The sequence below is a fragment of the Pan paniscus genome, chromosome 9 (assembly GCF_029289425.2).
Source record: "Pan paniscus chromosome 9, NHGRI_mPanPan1-v2.0_pri, whole genome shotgun sequence".
Classification (NCBI taxonomy): Eukaryota; Metazoa; Chordata; class Mammalia; order Primates; family Hominidae; genus Pan; species Pan paniscus.
Genome location: NC_073258.2, coordinates 7,689,016 through 7,710,007, shown reverse-complemented (window position 1 = coordinate 7,710,007; position 20,992 = coordinate 7,689,016). Strand labels below are relative to the sequence as shown.

At 39.7% G+C, this 20,992-nt stretch overlaps 2 protein-coding genes across 3 annotated transcripts; both read left to right on the top strand.

Moving 5' to 3' along the window:
• The first annotated feature begins 3,524 nt into the window (after positions 1–3,524).
• Positions 3,525–5,328, top strand: HBE1 (hemoglobin subunit epsilon 1). Its single transcript, XM_034932026.3, has 3 exons — positions 3,525–3,874; positions 3,997–4,219; positions 5,076–5,328. Exons 1-3 carry the CDS (start codon positions 3,783–3,785, stop codon positions 5,202–5,204), a joined length of 444 nt encoding a protein of 147 aa, XP_034787917.1. The 5' UTR covers positions 3,525–3,782; the 3' UTR covers positions 5,205–5,328.
• Positions 5,329–15,225: 9,897 nt separating this feature from the next.
• LOC100979149 (hemoglobin subunit gamma-2) lies at positions 15,226–20,471 on the top strand. 2 transcript variants are annotated; one of them, XM_034932025.3, is made up of 3 exons: positions 15,226–15,345; positions 19,154–19,376; positions 20,254–20,456. In XM_034932025.3, exons 2-3 carry the CDS (start codon positions 19,227–19,229, stop codon positions 20,380–20,382), a joined length of 279 nt encoding a protein of 92 aa, XP_034787916.1. In that variant the 5' UTR covers positions 15,226–15,345; positions 19,154–19,226; the 3' UTR covers positions 20,383–20,456. The 2 variants fall into 2 exon arrangements, with proteins under 2 accessions (XP_034787916.1, XP_034787915.1); XM_034932024.3 differs by lacking the exon at positions 15,226–15,345 and adding an exon at positions 16,729–19,031 and having other exon boundaries at positions 20,254–20,471.
• Positions 20,472–20,992: the final 521 nt, after the last annotated feature.

Below are 20,992 nucleotides of genomic sequence, written 5' to 3'. Positions count from 1 at the left end.
TAAATGTCTTAAGACATACATAGATTTTATTTTACTAATTTTAATTATATAGACAATAAATGAATATTCTTACTGATTACTTTTTCTGACTGTCTAATCTTTCTGATCTATCCTGGATGGCCATAACACTTATCTCTCTAAACTTTGGGCTTTTAATATAGGAAAGAAAGGCAATAATCCATTTTTCATGGTATCTCATATGATAAACAAATAAAATGCTTAAAAATGAGCAGGTGAAGCAATTTATCTTGAACCAACAAGCATCGAAGCAATAATGAGACTGCCCGCAGCCTACCTGACTTCTAAGTCAGGATTTATAAGCCATGTTACTGAGACACAAACCTGGGCCTTTCAATGCTATAACTTTTCTTGAAGCTCCTCCCTACCACCTTTAGCCATAAGGAAGCATGGAATGGGCCAGATCCCTGGATGCAAGCCAGGTCTGGAACCATAGGCAGTAAGGAGAGAAGAAAATGTGGGCTCTGCAACTGGCTCTGAGGGAGCAGGAGAGGATCAACCCCATACTCTGAATCTAAGAGAAGACTGGTGTCCACACTCTGAATGGGAAGAATGATGGGATTACACATAGGGCTTGTTTTAGGGAGAAACCTGTTCTCCAAACTCTTGGCCTTGAGATGCCTGGTCCTTATTCCTTGGACTTTGGCAATGTCTGACCCTCACATTCAAGTTCTGAGGAAGGGCCACTGCCTTCATACTGTGGATCTGTAGCAAATTCCCCCTGAAAACCCAGAGCTGTATCTTAATTGGTTAAAAAAAATTGTATTATCTCAAGGACTGTTCTTCTCTGGGTAGCCAAGCTCAGCTTGGTTCAAGCTACAAGCAGCTGAACTGCTTTTTGTCTAGTCATTGTTCTTTTATTTGAGTGGATCAAATACGTTCTTTCTAAACCTAGGATCCTGTCTTCCTAGGCTATATATTTTGTCCCAGGAAGTCTTAATCTGGGGTCCACAGAACACTAGGGGGCTGGTGAAGTTTATAGAAAAAAAATCTGTATTTTTACTTACAAGTAACTGAAATTTAGCATTTTCTTCTACTTTGAATGCAAAGGACAAACTAGAATGATATCATCAGTACCTATTGCATAGTTATAAAGAGAAACCACAGATATTTTCATACTACACCATAGGTATTGCAGATCTTTTTGTTTTTGTTTTTGTTTGAGATGAAGTTTCGCTCTTATTGCCCAGGCTGGAGTGCAGTGGCATGATTTCAGCTCACTGCAACCTCCCCTTCCTGCATTCAAGCAATTCTCCTGCCTTGGCCTCCTGAGTAGCTGGGGATTACAGGCACCTGCCACCATGCCAGTCTAATTTTTGTATTTTTAATAGAGACGGGGTTTCGCCATGTTGGCCAGGCTGGTCTTGAACTCCTGACCTCAGATGATCTGCCCGCCTTGGCCTCCTAAAGTGCTGGGATTATAGGTGTGAGCCACCACGCCTGGCCCATTGCAGATATTTTTAATTCACATTTATCTGCATCACTACTTGGATCTTAAGGTAGCTGTAGACCCAATCCTAGATCTAATGCTTTCATAAAGAAGCAAATATAATAAATACTATACCACAAATGTAATGTTTGATGTCTGATAATGATATTTCAGTGTAATTAAACTTAGCACTCCTATGTATATTATTTGATGCGATAAAAACATATTTTTTTAGCACTTACATCTGCCAAACTGGCCTGTGACACAAAAAAAGTTTAGGAATTCCTGGTTTTGTCTGTGTTAGCCAATGGTTAGAATATATGCTCAGAAAGATACCCTTGGTTAATAGCTAAAAGAAAATGGAGTAGAAATTCAGTGGCCTGGAATAATAACAATTTGGGCAGTCATTAAGTCAGGTGAAGACTTCTGGAATCATGGGAGAAAAGCAAGGGAGACATTCTTACTTGCCACAAGTGTTTTTTTTTTTAATCACAAACATAAGAAAATATAATAAATAACAAGGTCAGGTTATAGAAGAGAGAAACGCTCTTAGTAAACTTGGAATATGGAATCCCCAAAGGCACTTGACTTGGGAGACAGAAGCCATACTGCTAAGTGAAAAAGACGAAGAACCTCTAGGGCCTGAAAATACAGGAAATTGTAGGAACAGAAATTCCTAGATCTGGTGGGGCAAGGGGAGCCATAGGAGAAAGAAATGGTAGAAATGGATGGAGACGGAGGCAGAGGTGGGCAGATCATGAGGTCAAGAGATCGAGACCATCGTGGCAAACATGGTGAAATCCCGTCTCTACTAAAAATAAAAAAATTAGCTGGGCGTGGTGGCATGCGCCTGTAGTCCCAGCTTCTCGGGAGGCTGAGGCAGGAGAATCGTTTGAACCCAGGAGGCGAAGGTTGCAGTGAGCTGAGATAGTGCCATTGCACTCCAGTCTGGCAACAGAGTGAGACTCCGTCTCAAAAAAAAAAAAAAGAAAAAGAAAGAAAAGAAAAAGAAAAAAGAAAAAAGAAATGGATGTAGAACAAGCCAGAAGGAGGAACTGGGCTGGGGCAATGAGATTATGGTGATGTAAGGGACTTTTATAGAATTAACAATGCTGGAATTTGTGGAACTCTGCTTCTATTATTTCCCCAATCATTACTTCTGTCACATTGATAGTTAAATAATTTCTGTGACTTTATTCCTGGATTCTAAAATATGAGGATAATGACAATGGTATTATAAGGGCAGATTAAGTGATATAGCATAAGCAATATTCTTCAGGCACATGGATCGAATTGAATACACTGTAAATCCCAACTTCCAGTTTCAGCTCTACCAAGTAAAGAGCTAGCAAGTCATCAAAATGGGGACATAGAGAAAAAACAAAGGACACTAGAGGAATAATATACCCTGACTCCTAGCCTAATTAATATATCGATTCACTTTTTTCTCTGTTTGATGACAAATTCTGGCTTTAAATAATTTTAGGATTTTAGGCTTCTCAGCTCCCTTCCCAGTGAGAAGTATAAGCAGGACAGACAGGCAAGCAAGAAGAGAGCCCCAGGCAATACTCACAAAGTAGCCAATGTCCCCTGTGGTCATAGAGAAGTGAAAAGAGAGAGGATTCCCTGGAAGCACTGGATGTAATCTTTTCTGTCTGTCCTCTCTAGGGAATCACCCCAAGGTATTGTACTTTGGGATTAAGACTTTAGTCCCACTGTGGACTACTTGCTATTCTGTTCAGTTTCTAGAAGGAACTATGTACGGTTTTTGTCTCCCTAGAGAAACTAAGGTACAGAAGTTTTGTTTACAATGCACTCCTTAAGAGAGCTAGAACTGGGTGAGCTTCTGTTTTAACAGCTTTATTTTCTTTTCCTTGGCCCTGTTTTTGTCACTGTCACCACCTTTAAGGCAAATGTTAAATGCGCTTTGGCTGAAACTTTTTTTCCTATTTTGAGATTTGCTCCTTTATATGAGGCTCTCTTGGAAAAGGAGAATGGGAGAGATGGATATCATTTTGGAAGATGATGAAGAGGGTGAAAAAGGGGACAAATGGAAATTTGTGTTGCAGATAGATGAGGAGCCGACAAAAAAGAGCCTCAGGATCCAGCACACATTATCACAAACTTAGTGTCCATCCATCACTGCTGACCCTCTCCGGACCTGACTCCACCCCTGAGGGACACAGGTCAGCCTTGACCAATGACTTTTAAGTACCATGGAGAACAGGGGGCCAGAACTTCGGCAGTAAAGAATAAAAGGCCAGACAGAGAGGCAGCAGCACATATCTGCTTCCGACACAGCTGCAATCACTAGCAAGCTCTCAGGCCTGGCATCATGGTGCATTTTACTGCTGAGGAGAAGGCTGCCGTCACTAGCCTGTGGAGCAAGATGAATGTGGAAGAGGCTGGAGGTGAAGCCTTGGGCAGGTAAGCATTGGTTCTCAATGCATGGGAATGAAGGGTGAATATTACCCTAGCAAGTTGATTGGGAAAGTCCTCAAGATTTTTTGCGTCTCTAATTTTGTATCTGATATGGTGTCATTTCATAGACTCCTCGTTGTTTACCCCTGGACCCAGAGATTTTTTGACAGCTTTGGAAACCTGTCGTCTCCCTCTGCCATCCTGGGCAACCCCAAGGTCAAGGCCCATGGCAAGAAGGTGCTGACTTCCTTTGGAGATGCTATTAAAAACATGGACAACCTCAAGCCCGCCTTTGCTAAGCTGAGTGAGCTGCACTGTGACAAGCTGCATGTGGATCCTGAGAACTTCAAGGTGAGTTCAGGTGCGGGTGATGTGATTTTTTGGCTTTATATTTTGACATTAATTGAAGCTCAGAATCTTATTGGAAAGACCAACAAAGATCTCAGAAATCATGGGTCGAGCTTGATGTTAGAACAGCAGACTTCTAGTGAGCATAACCAAAACTTACTTGATTCAGAACTAGTGACAGTAAAGGACTACTAACAGCCTGAATTGGCTTAACTTTTCAGGAAATCTTGCCAGAACTTGATGTGTTTATCCCAGAGAATTGTATTATAGAATTGTAGACTTGTGAAAGAAGAATGAAATTTGGCTTTTGGTAGATGAGAGTCCATTTCAAGGAAATAGAAATGCCTTATTTTATGTGGGTCATGATAATTGAGGTTTAGAAAGAGATTTTTGCAAAAAAAATAAAAGATTTGCTCAAAGAAAAATAAGACACATTTTCTAAAATATGTTAAATTTCCCATCAGTATTGTGACCAAGTGAAGGCTTGTTTCCGAATTTGTTAGGGATTTTAAACTCCCGCTGAGAACTCTTGCAGCACTCACATTCTACATTTACAAAAATTAGACAATTGCTTAAAGAAAAACAGGGAGAGAGGGAGCCCAATATTACTGGTAAAATGGGGAGGGGGGTGAGGGTGTAGGTAGGTAGAATGTTGCATGTAGGGCTCATAAAATAAAATTAAACCTAAGCTCATCTGAATTTTTTGGGTAGGCACAAACCTTGGAACAGTTTGAGGTCAGGGTTGTCTAGGAATGTAGGTATAAAGCCGTTTTTGTTTGTTTGTTTGTTTTTTCATCAAGTTGTTTTTGGAAACTTCTACTCAACATGCCTGTGTGTTATTTTGTCTTTTGCCTAACAGCTCCTGGGTAACGTGATGGTGATTATTCTGGCTACTCACTTTGGCAAGGAGTTCACCCCTGAAGTGCAGGCTGCCTGGCAGAAGCTGGTGTCTGCTGTCGCCATTGCCCTGGCCCATAAGTACCACTGAGTTCTCTTCCAGTTTGCCAGTGTTCCTGTGACCCTGACACCCTCCTTCTGCACATGGGGACTGGGCTTGGCCTTGAGAGAAAGCCTTCTGTTTAATAAAGTACATTTTCTTCAGTAATCAAAAATTGCAATTTTATCTTCTCCATCTTTTACTCTTGTGTTAAAGGAAAAAGTGTTCATGGGCTGAGGGATGGAGAGAAACATAGGAAGAACCAAGAGCTTCCTTAAGAAATGCATGGGGGCTTGTAAAATTAATGTGGATGTTATGGGAGAATTCCAGGATTCCAAGGAGGATGATATGATGGAGAAAAATCTTTATCGGGGTGAGAAAATGGTTAATTAAGTGGACAGAGACTCCTAGGCAGTTTTTACTGCACCGGGGAAAGAAGGAGGTGTTAGTGGTACCCGAGAAAGCAGATTTGTGGTACATGTCACTTTTCATTAAAAACAAAAACAAAACAAGACAAAACTTCATAGATATCCAAGATATAGGCTAGAATTGCTATTTTAATTTACTCTTATTTACATTTTGAAGTAGCTAGCTTGTCACATGTTTTATGAAATTGATTTGGAGATAAGATGAGTTGAGTGTGTATCAACAATAGCCTGCTCTTTCCATGAAGGATTCCATTATTTCATGGGTTAGCTGAAGCTAAGACACATGATATCATTGTGCATTATCTTCTGATAGAATGTAACATGCACTAAAATAAAGTTAGAGTTAGGACCTGAGTGGGAAAGTTTTTGGAGAGTGTGATGAAGACTTTCTGTGGGAGACAGAATACTAATAAAGGCTTAAATTCTAAAACCAGCAAGCTAGGGCTTCGTGACTTGCATGAAACTGGCTCTCTGGAAGTAGAAGGGAGAGTAAGACATACGTAGAGGACTAGGAAAGACCAGATAGTACAGGGCCTGGCTACAAAAATACAAGCTTTTACTATGCTATTGCAATACTAAACGATAAGCATTAGGATGTTAAGTGACTCAGGAAATAAGATTTTGGGAAAAAGTAATCTGCTTATGTGCACAAAATGGATTCAAGTTTGCAGATAAAATAAAATATGGATGATGATTCAAGGGGACAGATACAATGGTTCAAACCCAAGAGGAGCAGTGAGTCTGTGGAATTTGAAGGATGGACAAAGGTGGGGTGAGAAAGACATAGTATTCGACTGACTGTGGGAGATGAGAAGGAAGAAGGAGGTGATAAATGACTGAAAGCTCCCAGACTGGTGAAGATAACAGGAGGAAACCATGCACTGACCTGGTGACTCTCATGTGTGAAGGGTAGAGGGATATTAACAGATTCACTTTTTAGGAAGTGCTAGATTGGTCAGGGAGTTTTGACCTTCAGGTCTTGTGTCTTTCATATCAAGGAACCTTTGCATTTTCCAAGTTAGAGTGCCATATTTTGGCAAATATAACTTTATTAGTAATTTTATAGTGCTCTCACATTGATCAGACTTTTTCCTGTGAATTACTTTTGAATTTGGCTGTATATATCCAGAATATGGGAGAGAGACAAATAATTATTGTAGTTGCAGGCTATCAACAACACTGGTCTCTCTGAGCCTTATAACCTTTCAATATGCCCATAAACAGAGTAAACAGGGATTATTCATGGCACTAAATATTTTCACCTAGTCAGTCAACAAAGGGGAGCAATGTGCATTTTTTGATACATATTTTTATATATTTATGGGGTACATGTGATACTTACATGCATAGAACATGTGATGATTAAGTCTAGATATTTAGGATATCCATTGCTTTGAGCATTTATCATTTCTATGTATTGAGAAAATTTCAAATCCTCATTTCTAGCCATTTTGAAATATATAATAAATAGTAATTAACTATAGTCACGCTACTCAAATATCAAACATTATGGCTTAATCCTTCTATCCAACTGTGTTTGTACCTATTAACCAACATCTCTTAAATCCCCTCCCATACACGCTCACACTTTTTCCAGCCTCTGATAACTATCATTCTACTCTCTACCACCATGAGACCCACTTTTTTAGCTCCCACAGATGAATAAAAACATGTGATATTTGACTTTCTGTATCTGGCTTATTTTATTATCTATCTCTTTGGCATACCAAGAGTTTGTTTCTGTTCTGCTTCAGGGCTTTCAATTAACATAATGACCTCTGGTTCCATCCATGTTGCTACAAATGACAAGATTTCATTCTTTTTCATGGCAAAATAGTACTGTGCAAAGATACAATTTTTCAATCCGTTCATCTGTTGATAGACACTTAGGTTGATCCCAAACCTTAACTATTGTGAATAGTGCTTCAATAAACATGAGTGTAATGTGTCCATTGGATATACTGATTTCCTTTCTTTTGGATAAATAACCACTAGTGAGATTGCTGGATTGTATGATAGTTCTGTTTTTAGTTTATTGAGAAATCTTCATACTGTTTTCCATAATGGTTGTACTATTTTACATTCCCACCAACAGTGTGTAAGAAAGAGTTCCCTTTTCTCCATATCCTCACAAGGATGTTATTTTTTGTCTTTTTTGTTAATAGCCATTTTAACTAGAGTAAGTAGATATCTCATCGTAGTTTTGATTTGCATTTCCCTGATCATTAGTGATGTTGAGAATTTTTTCATATGTTTGTTGGTCATTTGTATATCTTTTTCTGAGAATTGTCTGTTCATGTCCTTAGCCTACTTTTTATTGAGATTGTTTGTTATTTTCTTGATAATCTATTTGTGTTCATTTTAGAGCCTGGATATTATTCTTTTGTCAGATGTATAGATTGTGAAGATTTTCTCCCACTCTGTGGGTTGTCTGTTTATTCTGCAGACTCTTCCTTTTGCCATGCAAAAGCTCTTTAGTTTAATTTAGTCCCAGATATTTTCTTTGTTTTTATGTATTTGCATTTGTGTTCTTGGTCATGAAATCCTTTCCTAAGCCAATGTGTAGAAGGGTTTTTCCGATGTTATTTTCTAGAATTTTTATAGTTTCAGGGCTTAGATTTAAGTCCTTGATCCATTTTGAGTTGATTTTTGTATAAGGTGAGAGATGAAGATCCAGTTTCATTCTCCTACATGTAGCTTGCCAGCTGTCCCCGCACCATTTGTTGAATAGGGTGCCCTTTCCCCACTTTATGTGTTTGTTTGCTTTGTCAAAGATCAGTGGGATGTAAGTATTTGAGTTTATTTCTGGGTTCTCTATTCTGTTCCATTGGTCGATGTGCCTATTTGTACACCAGCATCATGCTGTTTTGGTGACTATGGCCTTATTGTATAGTTTGAAATGAGGTAATGTAAAGCCTTCAGATTTGTTCTTTTTTTTAGTCTTGCTTTGTTTATTGGGCTCTTTTTTGGTTCCATAAGAATTTTAGGATTTTTTTTCTAGTTCTGTGAAGACTAATGGTGGTATTTTGATGGGAATTGCAATGAATTTGTAGGTTGCTTCTGGCATTATGGCCATTTTCACAATATTGATTCTACCCATCTATGAGAATGGCATGTGTTTCCATTTGTTTGTGTCTTATATGATTACTTTCAGCCGTGTTTTGTAGTTTTCCTTGTAGATGTCTTTCACCTCCTTGGTTAGGTATATATTCCTAAGTTTTTGTTTTGTTTTGTTTTGTTTTTTGCAGCTATTGTAAAAGGGGTTGAGTTCTTGATTTTATTCTCAGCTTGGTCATTGCTGGTATGTAAGAGAGCAACTCATTGGTGTACATTAATTTTGTATCCAAAAACTTTGCTGAATTATTTTATCAGTTCTAGGAGGTTTTGGAGGAGTCTTTAGAGTTTTCTACATACACAATCATATCATCAGCAAACAGTGACAGTTTGACTTTCTCTTTAACAATTTGGATGCGCTTTATTTGTTTCTCTTGTCTGATTGCTCTTGCTAGGACTTCCAGTAATATGTTAAAGAGAAGTGGTGAGAGTGGGTATCCTTGTCTCAATCCAGTTTTCAGACAGAATGCTTTTAACTTTTTCCCATTCAATATAATGTTGGCTGTGTGTTTACCATAGCTGGCTTTTATTACATTGAGGTATGTCCTTTGTAAACCGATTTTGCTGAGTTTTAGTCATAAAGTGATGTTGAATTTTGTTGAATGCAGTTTCTGTGGCTATTGAGATAATCACATGATTTTTGTTTCCAATTCTCTTTATGTTGTGTATCACACTTATTGACTTGCGTATGTTAAACCATCCCTGCATCCCTCGTATGAAACCCACTTGATCATGGGTTTTGATATGCTGTCGGATGCTATTAGCTAGTATTTTGTCAAGGATGTTGGCATCTGTGTTCATCAGGGATATTGATCTGTAGTTTTTTTCTTTTGGTTATGTTCTTTCCCAGTTTTGGTATTAAGGTGATACTGGCTTCATAGAATGATTTAGGGAGGATTCTCTCTTTCTCTATCTTGTAGAATACTGTCAATAGAATTGGTATCAATTCTTTTTTGAATGTCTGGTAGAATTCAGTTGTGAATCTATCTGGTCCTGGACTTTTTTGTTGTTGGTAACTTTTTATTATCATTTCAATCTTGCTGCTTATTACTGGTCTGTTCAGGGTATCTAATTCTTCCTGATTTAAGCTAGAGCCCTGTATCTTTCCAGGAATTGAAACATCTCCTTTAGGTTTTCTAGTTTATGCATGTAAAGGTGTTCATAGTAGCCTTGAACAATCTTTTGTATTTCTGTGGCATCAGTAATAGTATCTCCTGTTTTGTTTCTAATTGAGTTTATTTGGACTTCTCTCCTCTTTTCTTGGTTAATCTTGCTAATGGTCTATCAGTTTTATTTATCTTTTCAAAGAACCAGCTTTTTATTTCATTTAGCTTTTGTATTTTTTTGCAGTTGTTTTAATTTCATTTAGTTCTCCTCTTATCTTGGTTATTCCCTTTCTTTTGCTGGGTTTTGGTTCTGTTTGTTTTTGTTTCTCTAGTTTCTTGTGGTGTGACCTTATATTGTCTGTTTGTCCTCTTTCAGACTCTTTGACATCGACATTTAGGGCTGTGAACTTTCCTTTTAGCGCCACCTTTGCTGTATCCTAGAGGTTTTGATAGGTTGTGTCACTATTGTCGGTCAGTTCAAGTAATTTTGTTGTTCTTATTATACTTTAAGTTCTGGGATACATGTGCAGAATGTGCAGGTTTGTTACATAGGTATAGATGTGCCATGGTGGTTTGCTGCACCCATCAACCTGACATCTACATTAGGTATTTCTTTTAATGCTATCCCTCTCCTAACCCCCCACCCCCCGACAGGCCCTGGTGTGTGATGTTCTCCTCCCTATGTCCATCTGTTCTCATTGTTCAACTCCCACTTATGAGTGAGAACGTGTGGTGTTTGGTTTTTCTGTTCCTGGGTTAGTTTGCTCAGAATGATGGTTTCCACCTTCATCCATGTCCCTGCAAAGACATGAACTCATCATTTTTATGGCTGTATAGTATTCCATGGTGTATATGTGCCATATTTTCTTTATCCATTATATCACTGATGGCCATTTGGGTTGGTTCCAAGGCTTTGCTATTGTGAATAGTGCCGCAATAAACATACGTGTGCACGTGTCTTTATAGTAGAATGATTTCTAATTCTTTGGGTATATACCCAGTAATGGGATTGCTGGGTCAAACAGTATTTCTGGTTCTAGATCCTTGAGGAATTGCCACACTGTCTTCCACAATGGTTGAACTAATTTACACACCCATCTACAGTGTAAAATTGTTCCTATTCTTCCACATCCTCTCCAGCACCTTTTGTTTCCTGACTTTTTAATAATTGCCATTCTAACTGGCATGAGATGGTATCTCACTGTGGTTTTGATTTGCATTTCTCTAATGACCAGTGATGATGAGCTTTTTTTCATGTGTTTCTTGGCCACATAAATGACTTCTTTAGAGAAGCATCTGTTCATATCCTTTGTCCACTTTTTGATGGGGTCGTTAGTTTTTTTCTTGTAAATTTGTTGAAGTTCTTTGTAGATTTTGGACGTTAGCCCTTTGTCAGATGGATAGATTGCAAAAATTTTCTCCTATTCTGTAGGTTGCCTGTTCACTCTGATGATAGTCCTTTGCTGTGCAGAAGCTCTTTGGTTTAATTAGATCCCATATGTCAATTTTGGCCTTTGTTGTCATTGCTTTTGATGTTTTAGTCGTGAATTCTTTGCCCATGCCTATGTCCTGAATGGTATTGCCTAGGTTATCTTCTAGGATTTTTATGGTTTTAGGTTGCACGTTTAAGTCTTTAATCCACCTTGAGTTAATTTTTGTATAAGGTGTAAGGAAGGGGTACAGTTTCAGTTTTATGCATATCGCTAGCCAGTTTTTCCAGCACCATTTATTAAATAGGGAATTCTTTCCCCATTCCTTGTTTTTGTGATGTTTGTCAAAGATCAGATGGTCGTAGATGTGTGGCATTATTTCTGAGGCTTCTGTTCTGTTCCATTGGTCTATATATCTGTTTTGGTACCAGTACCATGCTGTTTTTGTTACTGTAGCCTTGTAGTATAGTTTGAAGTCAGGTAGCATCATGCCTCCAGCTTTGTTCTTTTTGTTTAGGATTGTCTTGGCTATATGGGCTCTTTTTTGATTCCGTATGAAATTTAAAGTAGTTTTTTCTAATGCTTTGAAAAAAGTCAGTGGTAGCTTGATGGGGATAGCATTGAATCTATAAATTACTTTGGGCAGTATGGCCATTTTAAAGATATTGATTCTTTCTATCTATGAGCATGGAATGTTTTTCCATTTGTTTGTGTCCTCTCTTATTTCCTTGAGCAGTGAGTGGTTTGTAGCTCTCCTTGAAGAGGTTCTTCACATCCCTTATAAGTTGTATTTCTAGGTATTTTATTCTCTTTGCAGCAATTGTGAATGGGAGTTCACCCATGATTTGGCTCTCTGTTTGTCTATTATTGGTGTATAGGAATGCTTGTGATTTTTGCACACTGATTTTGTATCTTGAGAGTTTGCTGAAGCTGTTTATCAGCTTAAGATTTTGGGCTGAGATGACAGGGTCTTCTAAATATACAATCATGTCATCTGCAAACAGAGACAATTTGACTTCCTCTCTTCCTATTTGAATACGCTTTATTTCTTTCTCTTGCCTGATTGTCCTGGCCAGAACTTCCAATACTATGTTGAATAAGAGTGGCGAGAGGGCATCCTTGTCTTGTGCCGGTTTTCAAAGCAAATAATTTTTAAATTTCCATCTTGATTTCATTGTTGACCCAATGATCATTCAGGAGCAGGTTATTTAATTTCCCTGTATTTGCATGGTTTTGAAGGTTCCTTTTGTAGTTGATTTCCAATTTTATTCTACTGTGGTCTGAGAGAGTGCTTGATATAATTTCAATTTTTAAAAATTTATTGAGGCTTGTTTTGTGGCATATCATATGGCCTATCTTGGAGAAAGTTCCATGTGCTGATGAATAGAATGTGTATTCTGCAGTTGTTGGGTAGAATGTCCTGTAAATATCTATTAAGTCCATTTGTTCTTTAAATCCATTGTTTCTTTGTAGACTGTCTTGATGACCTGCCTAGTGCAGTCAGTGGAGTATTGAAGTCCCCCACTATTATTGTGTTGCTGTCTCGTCTAGTAGTAATTGTTTTATAAATTTGGGATCTCCAGTATTAGATGCATATATATTAAGAATTGTAATATTCTCCCATTGGACAAGGGCTTTTATCATTATATGATGTCCCTCCTTGTCTTTTTTAACTGCTGTTTCTTTAAAGTTTGTTTTGTCTGACATAAGAATAGCTGCTTCGGCTCGCTTTTGGTGTCCATTTGTGTGGAATGTCATTTTCCACCACTTTACCTTAAGTTTATGTGAGTCCTTATGTGTTAGGTGAGTCTCCTGAAGGCGGCAGATAACTGGTTGGTGAATTCTTATTCATTCTGCAATTCTGTATCTTTTAAGTGGAGCATTTAGTCCATTTACATTCAACATCAGTATTGAGGTGTGAGGTACTATTCCATTCTTCGTGCTATTTGTAGCCTGTGTATCTTTTTATCTGTATTTTTATTGTATATGTCCTATGGGATTTATGCTTTAAAGAGGTTCTGTTTTGATGTGCTTCCAGGGTTTATTTCAAGATTTAGAGCTCCTTTTATCAGTTCTTGTAGTGTTGGCTTGGTAGTGCCGAATTCTCTCAGCATTTGTTTTTCTGAAAAACACTGTATATTTTCTTCATTTGTGAAGCTTAGTTTCACTGGATATAAAATTCTTGACTGATAAATGTTTTGTTTAAGAAGGCTGAAGATAGGGCCATATTCACTTCTAGCTTTTACGGTTTCTGCTGAGAAATCTGCTGTTAATCTGATAGGTTTTCTTTCATAGGTTACCTGGTAGTTTCGCCTCACAGCTCTTAAGATTCTCTTTGTCTTTAGATAACTTTGGATACTCTGATGACAATGTACCTAGGCAATGATATTTTTGCAATGAATTTCCCAGGTGTTTATTGAGCTTCTTGTATTTGGATGTCTAGGTCTCTAGCAAGGTGGGGGAGGTTTTCCTTGATTATTTCCCTGGATAAGTTTTCCAAACTTTTAGGTTTCTCTTCTTTCTCAGGAATGCTGATTATTCTTAGGTTTGATTGTTTAACATAATCCCAGATTTCTTGGAGGCTTTGTTCATATTTTCTTATTCTTTTTTCTTTGTCTTTGTTGGATTGGGTTAATTCAAAAACTTTGTCTTCAAGCTCTGCATTTCTTCTGCTTGGATTCTATTGCTGAGACTTTCTAGAGCATTTTGCATTTCTATAAGTGCATCCATATATCCATTGTTTCCTAAAGTTTTGAATGTTTTTTATTTATGCTATCTCTTTAACTGAAGATTTCTCCCCTCATTTCTTGTATCATATTTTTGGTTTTTTTAAAATTGGACTTCACCTTCCTCGGATGCCTCCTTGATTAGCTTAATAACTGACCTTCTGAATTATTTTTCAGGTAAATCAGGGATTTCTTCTTGGTTTGGATGCATTGCTGGTGAGCTAGTATGATTTTTTGGGGGGTGTTAAAGAACCTTGTTTTTCATATTATCAGAGTTAGTTTTCTGGTTCCTTCTCACTTGGGTAGGCTCTGTCAGAGGGAAAGTCTAGGCCTCAAGGCTGAGACTTTAGTCCCATGAGGTGTTCCCTTGATGTAGCACAGTCCCCCTTTTCCTAGGCGTGGGGCTTCCTGAGAGCCGAACTGTAGTGATTGTTATCTCTCTTCTGGATCTAGCCACCCATCAGGTCTACCAGACTCCAGGCTGGTACTGGGGTTTGTCTGCACAGAGTCTTGTGACGTGAACCATCTGTGGGTCTCTCAGCCATAGATACAACCACCTGCTCCAATGGAGGTGGCAGAGGATGAAATGGACTCTGTGAGGGTCCTTACTTTTGGTTGTTCAATGCACTATTTTTGTGCTGGTTGGCCTCCTGCCAGGAGGTGGCACTTTCTAGAAAGCATCAGCAGAAGCAGTCAGGTGGTGGTGGTTGGGGGGGCTGGGGCACCCTAGAACTCCCAAGAATATATGCCCTTTGTCTTCAGCTGCCAGGGTGAGTAAGGAAGGACCATCAGGTGGGGGCGGGACTAGTCGTGTCTGAGCTCACAGTCTCCTTGGGCAGGTCTTTCTGTGGCTACTGTGGGGGGATGGGGGTGTAGTTTCCAGGTCAATGGATTTATGTTCCTAGGACAATTATGGCTGCCTCTGCTGTGTCATGCAGGTCATCAGGAAAGTGGGGGAAAGCAAGCAGTCACGTGACTTGCCCAGCTCCCATGCAACTCAAAAGGTTGGTCTCACTTCCAGCGTGCACCCTCCCCTGCAACAGCACCGAATCTGTTTCCATGCAGTCAGTGAGCAAGGCTGAGAACTTGCCCCAGGCTACCAGCTGCGAAACCAAGTAGGGCGGTCCTACTTCCCTGCCAGTGGAGTCTGCACACCAAATTCATGTCCCCCCACCAACCCCCCGACTGCCCAGCCCCTAGATCTGGCCAGGTGGAGATTTTCTTTTTCCTGTCATCTTTTCCTAGTTCCTCTGGCAGCCCTCCCAAATGATCCCTGTGAGGCAAGGCAGAAATGGCTTCCTAGGGGACGCAGAGAGCCCACAGGGCTTCTCCCGCTGCTTCCTCTACCCCTGTATTTTGCTTGGCCCTCTAAATGGACTCAGCTCCAGGTAAGGTCAGAATCTTCTCCTGTGGTCTAGATCTTCAGGTTCCCCAGTGAGGAAGTGTGTTTGGGGCTGGACGGTCCCCCTTTTCCACTTCCACGGTTTGGGCACTCACAATATTTGGGGTGTTTCCCGGGTCCTGCAGGAGCAATCTGCTTCTTTCAGAGGGTGTGTGCGTTCTCTCAGCTTTCTTGATTTATTTCTGCATGTGATTCTGCCAAAAAAATTCCTGATGCGAGACTTCACATGCTGCTCTGTGCATCCGAGTGGGAGCTGCAATGTACTTCTGCTGCCTCCCATCTGCCATCATCCCCTAATTTGTCGGTAATATGCATTTTTAATCAATCTTTTTTTCTTGTCCCCCAAAACTATACTGCCCTTTGATATCAAGGAGTCAAGGACGTGATGTTGAGGGATGGGCAGTGGATACACTCTTTACCCCTTAGGGAGCTATATCTAGATTTAGATATTGCCAATTCAAGATAACTTAATTGAAAGCAAATTCATTATGAATACACACACACACACACATCTGCATGACAAGATTTTTAATAGTTGAAAGAATAACTAATAATTGTCCACAGGCAATAAGGGCTTTTTAAGCAAAACAGTTGTGATAAACAGGTCATTCTTAGAACAGTAATCCAGCCAATAGTACAGATTGCTTAGAGATTATGTCATTACCAGAGTTAAAATTCTATAATGGCTTCTCACTCCCTACCACTGAGGACAAGTTTATGTCCTTAGGTTTCTGCTTCCCTGAAACAATACCACCTGCTATTCTCCACTTTACTGTTTACATATCAACGGCACTGGTTCTTTATCTAACTCTCTGGCACAGCAGGAGTTTGTTTTCTTCTGCTTCAGAGCTTTGAATTTACTATTTCAGCTTCTAAACTTTATTTGGCAATGCCTTCCCATGGCAGATTCCTTCTGTCATTTTGCCTCTGTTCGAATACTTTCTCCTTAATTTCCTTCTTAGTTAATAATATCTGAAATTATTTTGTTGTTTAACTCAATTATTAATTTTATGTATGTTCTACCTAGATTATAATCTTCAGAGGAAAGTTTTATTCTCTGACTTATTTAACTTAAATACCCACTACTTTAAAAATTATGACATTTATTTAACAGATATTCGCTGAAGAAATGTTTGAAAATACACGGGAAATAATGCTTGAAAACAGTTGAAATTGCTTGTGTAAAGAAACAGTTTTATCAGTTAGGATTTAATCAATGTCAGAAGCAATGATATAGGAAAAATCAAGGAATAAGACAGTTATGGATAAGGAGAAATCAACAAACTCTTAAAAGATATTGCCTCAAAAGCATAAGAGGAAATAAGGGTTTATACATGACTTTTAGAACACTGCCTTGGTTTTTGGATAAATGGGGAAGTTGTCTGAAAACAGGAGGGATCCTAGATATTCCTTAGTCTGAGGAGGAGCAATTAAGATTCACTTGTTTAGAGGCTGGGAGTGGTGGCTCACACCTGTAATCCCAGAACTTTGGGAGGCCAAGGCAGGCAGATCACCTGAGGTCAAGAGTTCAAGACCAACCTGGCCAACATGGTGAAATCCCATCTCTACAAACATACAAAAATTAGCCAGGCATGATGGTAAGTGCCTGTAATCCCAGCTACTTGGGAGGCTGAGGCAGGAGAATTGCTTGAACCTGGAAGGCAGGAGTTGCAGTGAGCCGAGATCATACCACTGCACTCCAGCCTGGGTGACAGAACAAGACTCCGTCTCAAAAAAAAAAAAAAAAGACAGATTCAAAAGATTCACTTGTTTAGGCCTTAGCGGGCTTAGACACCAGTCTCTGACACATTCTTAAAGGTCAGGCTCTACAAAAGGAACCCAACCAGACTCTCAGATATGGTCAAAGATCTATACACACCCATCTCACAGATCCCCTATCTTAAAGAGACCCTAATTTGGGTTCACCTCAGTCTCTATAATCTGTACCAGCATACCAATAAAAATCTTTCTCACCCATCCTTAGATTGAGAGAAGTCACTTATTATTATGTGAGTAACTGGAAGATACTGATAAGTTGACAAATCTTTTTCTTTCCTTTCTTATTCAACTTTTATTTTAACTTCCAAAGAACAAGTGCAATATGTGCACCTTTGTTGCGCAGGTCAGCATGTATCTTTCTGGTCTTTTAGCTGCCTAACACTTTGAGCAGATATAAGCCTTACACAGGATTATGAAGTCTGAAAGGATTCCACCAATATTATTATAATTCCTGTCAACCTGATAGGTTAGGGGAAGGTAGAGCTCCCCTCCAATAAGCCAGATTTCCAGAGTTTCTGACATCATAATCTACCAAGCTCATGGATCAAGTTCAGAGAAAAAACAAAAGCAAAACCAAACCTACCAAAAAATAAAAATCCCAAAGAGAAAATAAAGAAAAAAACAGCATGAATACTTCCTGCCATGTTAAGTGGCCAATATGTCAGAAACAGCACTGAGTTACAGATAAAGATGTCTAAACTACAGTGACATCCCAGCTGTCACAGTGTGTGGACTATTAGTCAATAAAACAGTCCCTGCCTCTTAAGAGTTGTTTTCCATGCAAATACATGTCTTATGTCTTAGAATAAGATTCCCTAAGAAGTGAACCTAGCATTTATACAAGATAATTAATTCTAATCCATAGTACCTGGTAAAGAGCATTCTACCATCATCTTTACCGAGCATGGAAGAGCTACACCAAAACCCTGGGTCATCAGCCAGCACATACACTTATCCAGTGATAAATACACATCATCGGGTGCCTACATACATACCTGAATATAAAAAAAAATACTTTTGCTGAGATGAAACAGGCGTGATTTATTTCAAATAGGTACAGATAAGCAGATATTGAAGTAAGGATTCAGTCTTATATTATATTACATAACATTAATCTATTCCTGCAATGAAACTGTTGCTTTATAGGATTTTTTTTCACTACACTAATGAGAACTTAAAAGATAATGGCCTAAAACCACAGAGAGTATATTCAAAGATAAGTATAGCACTTCTTATTTGGAAACCAATGCTTACTAAATGAGACTAAGACGTGTCCCATCAAAAATCCTGGACCTATGCCTAAAACACATTTCACAATCCCTGAACTTTGCAAAAATTGGTACATGCTTTAACTTTAAACTACAGGCCTCACTGGAGCTACAGACAAGAAGGTAAAAAAGGCTGACAAAAGAAGTCCTGGTATCTTCTATGGTGGGAGAAGAAAACTAGCTAAAGGGAAGAATAAATTAGAGAAAAATTGGAATGACTGAATCGGAACAAGGCAAAGGCTATAAAAAAAATTAAGCAGCAGTATCTTCTTGGGGGCCCCTTCCCCACACTATCTCAATGCAAATATCTGTCTGAAACGGTCCCTGGCTAAACTCCACCCATGGGTTGGCCAGCCTTGCCTTGACCAATAGCCTTGACAAGGCAAACTTGACCAATAGTCTTAGAGTATCCAGTGAGGCCAGGGGCCGGCGGCTGGCTAGGGATGAAGAATAAAAGGAAGCACCCTCCAGCAGTTCCACACACTCGCTTCTGGAACGTCTGAGGTTATCAATAAGCTCCTAGTCCAGACGCCATGGGTCATTTCACAGAGGAGGACAAGGCTACTATCACAAGCCTGTGGGGCAAGGTGAATGTGGAAGATGCTGGAGGAGAAACCCTGGGAAGGTAGGCTCTGGTGACCAGGACAAGGGAGGGAAGGAAGGACCCTGTGCCTGGCAAAAGTCCAGGTCACTTCTCAGGATTTGTGGCACCTTCTGACTGTCAAACTGTTCTTGTCAATCTTACAGGCTCCTGGTTGTCTACCCATGGACCCAGAGGTTCTTTGACAGCTTTGGCAACCTGTCCTCTGCCTCTGCCATCATGGGCAACCCCAAAGTCAAGGCACATGGCAAGAAGGTGCTGACTTCCTTGGGAGATGCCATAAAGCACCTGGATGATCTCAAGGGCACCTTTGCCCAGCTGAGTGAACTGCACTGTGACAAGCTGCATGTGGATCCTGAGAACTTCAAGGTGAGTCCAGGAGATGTTTCAGCCCTGTTGCCTTTAGTCTGGAGGCAACTTAGACAACTGAGTATTGATCTGAGCACAGCTGAATCTACCCGCAGGGTGTGAGCTGTTTGAAGATACTGGGGTTGGGAGTGAAGAAACTGCAGAGGACTAACTGGGCTGAGACCCAGTGGTAATGTTTTAGGGCCTAAGGAGTGCCTCTAAAAATCTAGATGGACAACTTTGACTTTGAGAAAAGAGATGTGGAAATGAGGCAAATGACTTTTCTTTATTAGATTCCGGTAGAAAGAACTTTAATCTTTCCCCTATTTTTGTTATTCGTTTTAAAACATCTATCTGGAGGCAGGACAAGTATGGTCATTAAAAAGATGCAAGCAGAAGGCATATATTGGCTCAGTCAAAGTGGGGAACTTTGGTGGCCAAACATACATTGCTAAGGCTATTCCTATGTCATCTGGACACGTATAAAATGCTGCTAATGCTTCATTACAAACTTACATCCTTTAATTCCAGATGGGGGCAAAGTATGTCCAGGGGTGAGGAACAATTGAAACCTTTGGGCTGGAGTAGATTTTGAAAGTCAGCTGTGTGTGTGTGTGTGTGTGTGTGTGTCAGCGTGTGTTTCTTTTAACGTCTTCAGTCTACAACATACAGGGTTCATGGTGGCAAGAAGATAGCAAGATTTAAATTATGGCCAGTGACTAGTGCTGCAAGAACAACAACTACCTGCATTTAATGGGAAGGCAAAATCTCAGGCTTTGAGGGAAGTTAACATAGGCTTGATTCTGGGTGGAAGCTGGGTGTGTAGTTATCTGGAGGCCAGGCTGGAGCTCTCAGCTCACTATGGGTTCATCTTTATTGTCTCCTTTCATCTCAACAGCTCCTGGGAAATGTGCTGGTGACCGTTTTGGCAATCCATTTTGGCAAAGAATTCACCCCTGAGGTGCAGGCTTCCTGGCAGAAGATGGTGACTGGAGTGGCCAGTGCCCTGTCCTCCAGATACCACTGAGCTCACTGCCCATGATGCAGAGCTTTCAAGGATAGGCTTTATTCTGCAAGCAATCAAATAATAAATCTATTCTGCTAAGAGATCACACATGGTTGTCTTCAGTTCTTTTTTTATGTCTTTTTAAATATATGAGCCACAAAGGGTTTTATGTTGAGGGATGTGTGTATGTGTATTTATACATGGCTATGTGTGTTTGTGTCATGTGCATACTCCACACTTTGTTTACGTTAGATGTGGGTTTTGATGAGCAAATAAAAGAACTAGGCAATAAAGGAACTTGTACATGGGAGTTCTTCAAGTGGGAGTAAAAGGTGCAGGAGAAATCTGGTTGGAAGAAAGACCTCTATAGGACAGGACTCCTCAGAAACAGATGGTTTGGAAGAGATGGGGAAAGGTTCAGTGAAGGGGGCTGAACCCCCTTCACTGGATTGCAGCACAGCAGCGAGGAAGGGGCTCAACGAAGAAAAAGTGTTCCAAGCTTTAGGAAGTCAAGGTTTAGGCAGGGATAGCCATTCTATTTTATTAGGGGCAATACTATTTCCAATGGCATCTGGCTTTTCTCAGCCCTTGTGAGGCTCTACAGGGAGGTTGAGGTGTTAGAGATCAGAGC

Coding starts and splice junctions, on each gene's coding strand:
- HBE1 (XM_034932026.3), top strand. CDS start 3,783: ATGGTGCATTTTACTGCTGAGGAGAAGGCTGCCGTCACTAGCCTGTGG. Junction 3,875..3,996: donor GGAGGTGAAGCCTTGGGCAG/GTAAGCATTGGT, acceptor GTCATTTCATAG/ACTCCTCGTTGTTTACCCCT. Junction 4,220..5,075: donor TGGATCCTGAGAACTTCAAG/GTGAGTTCAGGT, acceptor TTTGCCTAACAG/CTCCTGGGTAACGTGATGGT.
- LOC100979149 (XM_034932024.3), top strand. CDS start 18,940: ATGGGTCATTTCACAGAGGAGGACAAGGCTACTATCACAAGCCTGTGG. Junction 19,032..19,153: donor GGAGGAGAAACCCTGGGAAG/GTAGGCTCTGGT, acceptor TCAATCTTACAG/GCTCCTGGTTGTCTACCCAT. Junction 19,377..20,253: donor TGGATCCTGAGAACTTCAAG/GTGAGTCCAGGA, acceptor TCATCTCAACAG/CTCCTGGGAAATGTGCTGGT.